The sequence below is a fragment of the Palaemon carinicauda genome, chromosome 19 (assembly GCF_036898095.1).
Source record: "Palaemon carinicauda isolate YSFRI2023 chromosome 19, ASM3689809v2, whole genome shotgun sequence".
In the NCBI taxonomy this organism is placed as follows: Eukaryota; Metazoa; Arthropoda; class Malacostraca; order Decapoda; family Palaemonidae; genus Palaemon; species Palaemon carinicauda.
Genome location: NC_090743.1, coordinates 82,875,966 through 82,885,965, shown reverse-complemented (window position 1 = coordinate 82,885,965; position 10,000 = coordinate 82,875,966). Strand labels below are relative to the sequence as shown.

At 41.6% G+C, this 10,000-nt stretch overlaps 1 protein-coding gene across 1 annotated transcript in view; it reads left to right on the top strand.

The window, feature by feature from the left end:
* LOC137659104 (fibrocystin-L-like) overlaps positions 1-10,000 on the top strand; it is a 194,302-nt gene that overhangs the window by 163,314 nt on the left and 20,988 nt on the right. Inside the window, exons 66-68 of the mRNA XM_068394184.1 lie at positions 1-69; positions 552-771; positions 9,494-9,591. The exon at positions 1-69 is cut by the window's left edge and continues 184 nt beyond it. Coding sequence (XP_068250285.1) covers positions 1-69; positions 552-771; positions 9,494-9,591 — 387 coding nt within the window. The remainder of the gene's footprint in view (positions 70-551; positions 772-9,493; positions 9,592-10,000) is intronic.

Sequence of the window (10,000 nt, the reverse complement as noted above, 5' to 3'; positions counted from 1 at the left end):
TTTGGCACGGCGGACTCAACGGAGGACATTCTGGAATCGTCTTCGCGTCTTTCGTGTCGTCACCTAATTGTGAGGGCGATATTGCACAAGGATTCTAAGATTTGGAATTCTCTCCTGGTGTCGGTTTTACCCCCATACAGTTCCCCCTTTTTTCCTTAATTTGGATCTGAGCTCGATATGGACATCAGGCAACTCACTCTCCTGTGCTTTTGTCTGGATGCAGTAAAGATGAGATTTGATTATTATAAGTGGAACGATTTGAAGTTGATAAGCATAGCCTGTGGCCTATACTAATTATCATGAATAATAATATAGTGAATATTTTGATATTCATAAGAGCACAACCTAATTATCTCAACTAAATAGCTAGAGGGTCTTAATAAAGTAGCTTGATGATTAATGAGATCATATTATCTGTAATCTGCGTCCTTTTTGAAGCTGTAATAGGTTTACACATGCATGATATCTAAGGCGTATCCACTGGAATTAATATTTATCTATAAGAATGATTTTGTAACCAAATAATTGAAACTTTTTCATTTTGTTTACAGTGGCACCCAAGAAAAGTTTCTCCGCTGTTACAAGCTACCCAGCACTACATGGTGGTATGTTCATAAAGAACACTGTTTTCGCTAACTTTGGCGCTCGATCCTGTGGCATTGATGTGGCCTTGATCACAAATCCTGCAGGTGACGATGGTATCCATCCTATCTTCACGAATGGGCTCTCTTTCATCAACACACCTTCTGATAATTATATATTCATGCAAACGTAAGGAGAGAATTTTATTCATTCTTTTAGCAATTTTCTTTTTTTCTTGTCATTTTTGTGACGGTTATTATAGTAGAAAGCTTTTTTAATCCTGTAATTCATCATGATAAATTTCACCTGTTCCAACACTCAATGCAAACCATTTCACTCTTTATAGGGAATATGGTTTCAGCAAAGCTGGAAACTAGCCATAAGACTTATAGCGAGGTATAACCACCCACCACTAGTAAGAAGGGATGTTTGTAGAGGGTAGCGAGGGGAGCCAGATCAGCCACCCCGCTCATACACACATACCGGTGATATGACGTCACTCTTGTTTTTTGCTTGGAAGACTGTATGCACTCCATCTCTCTCTCCCATTAACAAACTGGCTTGACTTTGCTCTTTCAAGAAGTTCTTGGGTTTCAGGGATCTAGTCTTGCAGGCTTGTCCTGGCCATGAAGGACACTTTCATATCAACGTAGAGACCGATCCACATTACCTTTGTCCTGCTTGCAGAGGCCTCTCTTTTGCTCGTAGGACTCTTCTTGTAACAAATGTCGACAGTAGCCATTCTCCCAGTGGGTGAGGATCGGTAGACGAAGGAAGAAATCTAAAGGGATTCTTCTCCTTTGGGGATAGTTTCCTCGAAGGTCAAGAAGTCTCGACTTTTTTCTCATGGGCTCAATCCCTCTACTCTGACTTTGCTCACTCGTTTTTCTCCGAAAGATGGTTGAGTAAGAGTGATGGCTGCTTGACCCCCAAACAACCCTCAGGTGTGGAGACCGTCACTTCCCTTAGTGAGCTAACAGCGTCCACTACTGACCGAGTCTCTCCTAGCAACTCCTGCCTTCCTTTGGGCTTTCGAGTCTCCAGTCTAAGAAATGGTTTTCGAGAATAGTACAGTTTTGGGGCACAGCAGGAATGCACTCTTGCCTCCCTAAGGATTGACCACAGTCGTCCTTTCTGAAACTCTGGAGGTAATGCACTAACAGAGCTTTTTGTGCCCTTAGTTGCAGCTCTATCTCTGTATCTGCTCCCTTCATTCTTACAGCTCTGGCATACGAATGAGAGCACTTGCAACCATCACTGCTCAGAGTTACTAGTCTTGGAGTTCTCTCTCGTGTCTCCTAATGCTGGAGTACGAGGGTAACCTAGAAGCTCCTTGAACGAGAGCAGTTGTAACAAGTGCTCCTCAGAGTTATCAGTCTAGCTTTTCTCGCTCGAGACTTCTAATGCTGGAGTACAAGCGTGACCCAGAAGCTGCTTGAGCAAGATCAGTTGTAACTGGGGCTCTTTGGAATTACCAGTCTGGGTTTTCTCTCTCGTGCCTCCTAATGCAGGAGTATGAGGGTAACCTGAAAGCTTACTTCGGTTAGTCTTCCAGGCTTAATGATTATGCAAACTGCCCTCAGACAGAGCGCTGAGGGCCCATGGTGTTTGAAGCACAGCTTTTCCACCCGGTGTAGAGTGCCTCTCTTGTCCATGAACAAGGCCCTCCTCACCTGTGGAGGTTCCCGCCTTGGAAGTTTGGAACAAGTGTTGGGCCGTGTTCCAGCTCTTCAGAGCACCCAGATTGTGATGCCTGCTAACCGCTTGTCGCCGCTGCCTCTCCCATCATGCCCCCAGGGCACAGCAAATCTTATCAGCCATAACCCTTCTGGGTTATTGCCTCAGAGGGTGATGCTGGCCAACCACTTGTAGTCTCTGACTCTTACATTATGTCCCCAGGGTCACAAATCTAGTGAGCTATAGTCCTTCTGGGCTATTGCCGCAGTTGTTGGTACCTGCAGACCTTTTGCGGTCGCATGTTCCATCGTGCCACAATGAGTCCTGTGAGCTATAACCCTTCAGGGTTATTGCCGCAGATGGTTTTACCTCCTGAACGCTTGCGTCTGCTGCCTTTCACCATCGTGTCCTTAGGGCACAATAAAGCTCTTGGAATTTTGTTATATATACTTGCTGTGCGTTAGCACACAGAAAACATGTTTCAGTCTTACCCATGCCTCCCAATGCAGGAGCATAGAAGGTTACTCGACAACCTCCTCAGAAAGTGTTGAATAGTGTTCATCTCATGCATGTTCAAAAAAACTCTCGCAGATGATGGTTTACTCAAATGTTGAGTGCTGGCAATACCTCTACCCTTTTTCATGAGATAGAGTCCATCCAGACATTAAGCGTTAGTGAGATGCATGGGAGAGCTTCTTTCGTTGACGATGAACTGCTGGAACACAGAGCGCTAGCAACACCTTTCCTATTCATGAGAGAGCTCACTCAGACACTAAGCGTTAGCAAGGTGCGCAGGCGAGCTCCTCTCCCTGGTGAGGCCTGTGCAACTACGGTTGCTCGCCAACACCCCTTAGTGAGGTTCTGGTCCAAACTACTGCGGTTGCACATGAGGTCTTGCCTTTATGATTGCCAGATCTCGCCAGGGAGGTGGAAACCTACAGCGAAACAATCCCCTGGGTATTCTATCGAAGATGGGAATGCCTGGGGACTGCCACATTCCACTATTGTGGCCCTTTGTCACAACAAGTCTTGAGAGACAAGTCTCGTGAAACATAATCCGGCAGGGTTATTATCTCAGTCCTCTCCTCCCTACAGGATAGAGAGCTCATCGGGGCCCTCACATGGTATCGGCCTCTGTTCCCTTATGATCTCCACTTCACCCTGTCATCCCCTCAGTGCAGGATGGTCTTGTGATACATAATCCTTTTAGGTTATTCCCATAAGCCTCTATTCCTGATGGGATGGAATCCGCTCAAGCTAATATTTTCGAATGATAGAAAACAAGTATTTGCTTACAGGGTCACTTGTCCAAGTGCCTACTACCAATAAAGGTCTGATCACTTCACTAACACCTCATAGGTGTACACATGTCCATGAACTCGTTTACAATGCTTTGGCTAGTCAACGATCATTTACTTTTGAGCAATGATGCTGTATTTTGTAGCACACACATTATTCCCCACAAGCGACTCCAGAAGCTACTTTGGTGTGTTCACACTTGGAAACGAGTTTATGATGCTCAAGTTCTTGTATGAGTACTTCCCTGGGCCAGGAAAGTTACGATTTGACACACCGGCATACGAGCAAGCAAGCTAATACTGATGACGATGGCTGCTCCCTTTGCCAGTTGCGTGTGCTAAACCCGGCAGGCGAATGCATGCCTGTGAGGAGTATCAAGGACTACCTACCATTATACAGAACCTACTAATAGTCTATCATTCTCGAAGGATGTCCATGGTTTCATGCCATTTGATGCCAGGAACTAAACAAATTGGAACCAAGTTTCAATACATTATGAGGTCTCTTTCTCAGTCAATGGCTGTATTCCTCGGGGTAAATCACGTTATCCATGACCCTCCTACTTTGACAAAGGTAGACTGCCCTCAAGTGGGCTCTTCCTTCATCTATGTCATAAGTGATACCTGTCATCAGGGAGAACATCTCGTTTGCGAAGGTTTATCAATGTTTTTCACTTGATTATTGGACACAACAAACCATTCAGCCACATCCATATCTTTGTTCTGCCCTGGGGTACCCATCACAGAGACAGTTGCTTGCAACCTATCGCACATCTCGACAGTAATTGACTTGAAATGTTTTCTTGTTAAGCAACCTCTTGGTGGTCTCAGGCACTCAGATATGAATTGTTCTTTTAATTGAGAGTCAAATAATCCTTGTTCCTCTTAATTGAACCACCCAACTCTTCGGGGTTTGTCAAAAGACAATTCCCAGGTGGTGCTGGCTGGGAGGGAAGTCAATGGCATAGCATTCATCACTCTTACCTTTCTTACCTGGGAAGGATGCTACAGAATGTCTCATTTAGTGACTTTGACCGCTGGTAATCATTGTATCACTGAAGGTTATCCTCCAAGGATATACCTAAAGTCACCCTTTCAGATTTGTAAGTACGGGGTGAGAGGCTCTTGCCTATGCTCAACCCCTCAAGTGTTCACAAGAATGTTCAGTCTAGTTGCAACCGGGGTCAATGCTAATACAGACCGCCTTCCTCGTCTCTTTGATGAGTGGTTAAATTCTAGCAGACTCAGTGGAGATGTTTCACCGACACTGTGTCAACCTTTATGTTTTTTTTTTACGTTTTTTCAGTATAAAACTTCTAGAATTAATCCCTGCAACCTCCATGAGAAATGGCATATTTTATCGTTATCTCCTCCCATGCCTATTGACGGAAAGGGCCTCGGTTCGATTTTGCCAGTCGTGTCTATCTTGAGCTTTCAATTCAATACTTCTCCATTCATCATCTCTTACTTCACGCTTCATAGTCCTCAGCCATGTAGGCCTGGGTCTTCCAACTATTCTAGAGCCCAATTGAAAGTTTGGTAAACTTATCTCTCTTGGGGAGCGCACGGAGCAAGCCCAAACCATCTCCATTTACTCCTCACTATGATCTTCCACATATGGCACTCAAGTAATCTCTTTTATAGTTTCATTCGTAATCCTGTCCTGCCATTTAACTCCCAATATTCATCTATGGGCTTTGTTACCAAACTAAAAAATATGTTTGATACTGTTTTATTGTCATACTTTGCCTCATGTCCATACAGTAAAACCAATCTCACTAAACTGATGAATAGCAGCATTTTTATATGTAATTTCATGCGATTTGATTTCCATATTTTACTTAACTTAGCCAATGCGGGATTTGCCTTTATCAATCTTCAATTAAACTTCAATTCTAAAGACCCTGTAGTAGAGACCATAGTTCCTGAATATTTAAATTAATCCACCTCATTAATCCTTTCCCCTTTCAATGATATTTCATCTTCCATTCCATATCCCGTTCTCATCATCTCTGTCTTTCTTCTATTTATCTTTAGCCCAACCTCCTGTGATATTTAATGCATTCTGGTAAGCAAGCTTTGCCAGTCCTATGGTGTTCAGAAAGGTAAATAATCTGGGAAGCAGATTGCAGCTTTCTCATGAGAGATGGCTGTGCCTGCTGGGCTAATTGAACATCAGAGTTCTTTGGCACCAGTATAGCTTACCTGTCGTGACACATGGCCTCTGATCTATGTTCCAACATGTATCGGCAGTGCCACACAAGTCTTCTTAGATTAGAACGTAATGTTGCTGGCTCTTAGTCTCTTCCAATTACTCCCTTCCTGTCACACCATAATGTTTTTATGAAAGCATAATGGTGGTAGAATACCCAGACAAGGGTATTCTTGGAACGTCTTAGCACACACAAAGATATTCTTTGCACAACCACTGTCCGTCTAGGTGCCAGAAGATGGAGTTGGACATGAAGCAACTCCATTTTCCTCTATAATATGATTCCAATTACTCCCTTCTCGTCACACCATAGTGTTTTTATCAAAGCACATTTGTGGTAGTATAACCAGACAAGGGTATTCTTGGAACGCCATAGCACACACAGTCTAAGATATTCTTTGCATGACCACTGTCCGTCTAGGTGCTAGAAGATGGAGTTGGCCGTGAAACAACTCCTTTCTACTTTATTTAAAGGCTTAAAAGCACTCATGAATGGCAGAGGCAAGGGACAGTGACATTGCCCTATCAAGAAGGACGATGCCCTAGAGACTGACCATATATACATATGATCAGTGCCCAAGCCCCCTCTCCACCTAAGCTAGGACCAAGGAGGGCCAGGGAATGACTGCTGATGACTCAGCAGATAGACCTATAGGCTCCCCTAAATCCCCCATCCTTAGCTCACAAGGATGGTGAGATTGCAGCGACCAAAGAAACTAACAAGTTTGAGCGGGACTTAAACCCCAATCTGGCGTTCACCCATCAGGGACGTTCTTTGCGACCATTTTGACCAAGTGTACTTGGATAGTGGGCATTGAGGGACCTTTCTCTCCCTCAGTTAGCCATCTAAATCTTGACCCTGGTGGAAGTCTCAGGATATCTCATATCTGGAATGTTCTGAAGTACTGTTAACCAGTACGGGGTAACCAGGTACCCCTATTAGAGGTCCTCCAATAAACAATGGAATGATTAGGCACTCCTTCCCCTTCTGTCTGAGGAGCAGACTCATTCATAAAAGGGCATCGACAGAGCAATTGATGACCATGATAGCACAGCAGTGGCAACAGGCAGAATAACACCCAGAACTATTCTTTCCTGCAGAGATATCAAGAGAAATGTTTTATCCTCTCCAGAGCTAGTCATACAACCTCACTCAGAAATTCACCTTGATCAGCCGTCGCCCTATTACCCCTCACTTGGAGGTATACAACATCACTTCCCTCACATAGGCTTTTTGCCATAAATAACGAAAAGAATGGTTAGACATTCAAATCCGATCTGGTGGAGTGGTTTATCCACTAAGGTTTAGTAGCTTGGGGAGGAAAGACCTGCTTAGTCTCAGCTCGACCATGACAGAAGTAAGCGGAGTTAACTCTTCCTTTTTGATGGAATTGTCCCTCCTCAAATTGAGTTTCTAGCATACCTGACCTCAGCTAGAAGTTAGACCACCTCCTTGGAACATAGTCCATTTAGTACAATCTCTGAAAGAAACACCTTATGAACCACTATGTCAATCATCAGACCGTGACTTGATGCTTAAGACGGTCTTCCTTCTCACTCTCGCCTTGGCAAAGATGGTCAGCAAGTTGCATGGTCTTTATTACAACATCGTACATTCCAGGTTATAGGAACAGGTAACACTCAACTTCATCTTTGAGTTCATTGCTAAGACTCAAAATCCGGCTGTAGTGGTTCTTAGATGCTGGCCCTTCCAGATTTAGTCTTCATTCTGTAAATGTGTAACTATTCTGGAAACATTTCTCAGTAAATTTTGAATGACAATGATCTGCTTAAGTGAAAAAAATTTAATGAGATTATTTATATGTAAAAAATATTAAGAGATCTAGAAGAATATAGAATAGTTTAATTGGAAGCTATCATAGACGTAAGTTTTCTTTATATATTAATCCTATATTAAACAAACCTAAAGTTAATAGTAGCAGCCACCTCTAAGAAAACATTATGTTCATAGTAAGCCTTCCTCTTGCTGGAATTTCCCTTTTGTTGAAGTATCGGATAAGAAATTAAAACATTCACTCTTTATAATAATTCTTGGTTAAGTGGGCAAAATTTATCATTAAGTGGTGCTCTGAAAATGGGAAATCTTTCTTGTATGAGTTGATATTTATTCAATTTGCATTTATATAAATAATTTATTCCGTAATAACTTTACAACGTTTTATCTTGGTAGTAGGTTGGCCAGGGCACCATCCACCCGTTGAGATACTACCACTAGAGAGTTATTGGGTCCTATGACTGACCAGACAGTACTTTATTGGATCCCTCTACCTAGTTACGGTTCATTTTGTCTTTGCCTACACATACACAGAATAGTCTGGCCTATTCCTTCCACATTCTCTTCTGTTCTCATACACTTGACAACACTTGAGATTACCAAACAATTCTTCTTAGCTCAAGGGTTAACTACTGCAATCTACAGTAATTGTTTAGTGGCTATTTTCCTCTTGGTAAGGGTAGAAGACACTTTTTAGCTTTGGTAAGTAGCTCTTCTAGGAGAAGGACACTCCAAAATCAAACCTTTGCTCTCTAGTCTTGGGTAGTGCCATAGCCCCTGTACTATGGCCTTTCACTCTCTTGTATTAGTGTTCTCTTGCTTGAGCGTACACTCGGGCACTCTATTCTATCTTTTTTCTTTCTCTTGTTTTTTGAAGTGTTTTATAGTTTATATAGTATATGGAGATCTAATTTAATGGTGTTACTATTCTTAAAATATTTTATTTTGATTATTTATTACCTATCTTGTAGTTTGTTTATTTCCTCGTTTCCTTTCCTCGCTGGGCCATTTTTCCCCGTTGGAGCATTTGGACTTATAGTATCTTGCTTTTCTAAGTATCGTTATAGCTTAGCTTGTAATAATAATAATAATAATAATAATAATAATAATAATAATAATAATAATAATAATCGTGTATAAGTCTGTCAAATTTTAAATGACCGTTTTATCGTTCTAGGTCGTTTTTGAGACTAATGTTTGATAGACATCCTATATCCATGTCTTAAGCCAGGGTCACACATCTGTGATTAAAGGTCTCCACCTTGTGTTACTAATGACTAAATCACCATCAATTGTGGTAAATCGTAACAGAGTTGTCAAATTTGATGACGTGCTCCATTAGGTCATACCTCCATCACAGTCAACAGCAGAACTAACAAGACATGTCACATTCATGGCATATGTCATCATAACATCGAAATATGATTCAGTACTGTGAAATCTTAACAATGTTATAACCTACATAAAATTCTGAGATATTTCGCCGATGTGAGAGATATTGCGTTTTCGGATGTCATCGTCGAGATCTCCGGTGGTCGTCGGCTAATTGTAGTACAGTTGAGATCGTCTGTATTAATGTATATAAACACTTGAGCAAAGGCCTGTGCTAGTATAAGGCCAGCATAATCTTAACCAAACAGCCTGATATATACCAGCAGATTAGTTCTTCAGTCTTTGCTCAAGATTCCTTACGGGCTCCTTTTGGCTCCAATTGCTTTCTCTCTTGTAGTTTTCATCCATTCTCATTTCAGCAAGATCTTACTCAGCTTTCTCTGTAAACGAAATCTTAATATCATTAGTAATGCATTTTGAAGGAAGGAAAATGAAAGGTTTACATCAGTTGGTGATTTAGCACTTTTAGTATCCGACATATTTTCAATAACTCAGAGAAGAAGACTGATGCGATTTTTATTTCCACATCTGTAACAGACCGAATCTTGGCCGAGTAAATCCATCCGATTGCGTCGACATGGACTGCGATGGTCTGAAGAAGATTGTGATTACAGATGAGGACGGAACCCTCCTTGGTAAGCATCTTTGAGATGTTTCCTGTGGATGCTTCTTCAGATTGGTCTCATTAATTACAATATTGTTAGTTCTTTCGACGTAACATCATCCTTTAATCTCCGTCCTTTTGATTTATTCATCTTTTAATGTAATTGCATCATTTTGCTAAATATCTTTGCACTTTTCGTGTCAGTATTTCTCTATTCTTTGCATTTTAACAGACATTGTATTTCTTATGCATTATTTTTCATAGCACGCTTCTTTAATCATTTCATGCTCTGTAACTTATATATCTGATGTTCTGTTATTCCGTGTTCACTCTTGCAATTCAGTCATTTGCTTATGTTCTGTAATTTCAATGTTTAAGGCTGGCATTTAATTAATAATTATATTTTTCTGTAGCAGTATCTCATACAACGATTTACATAT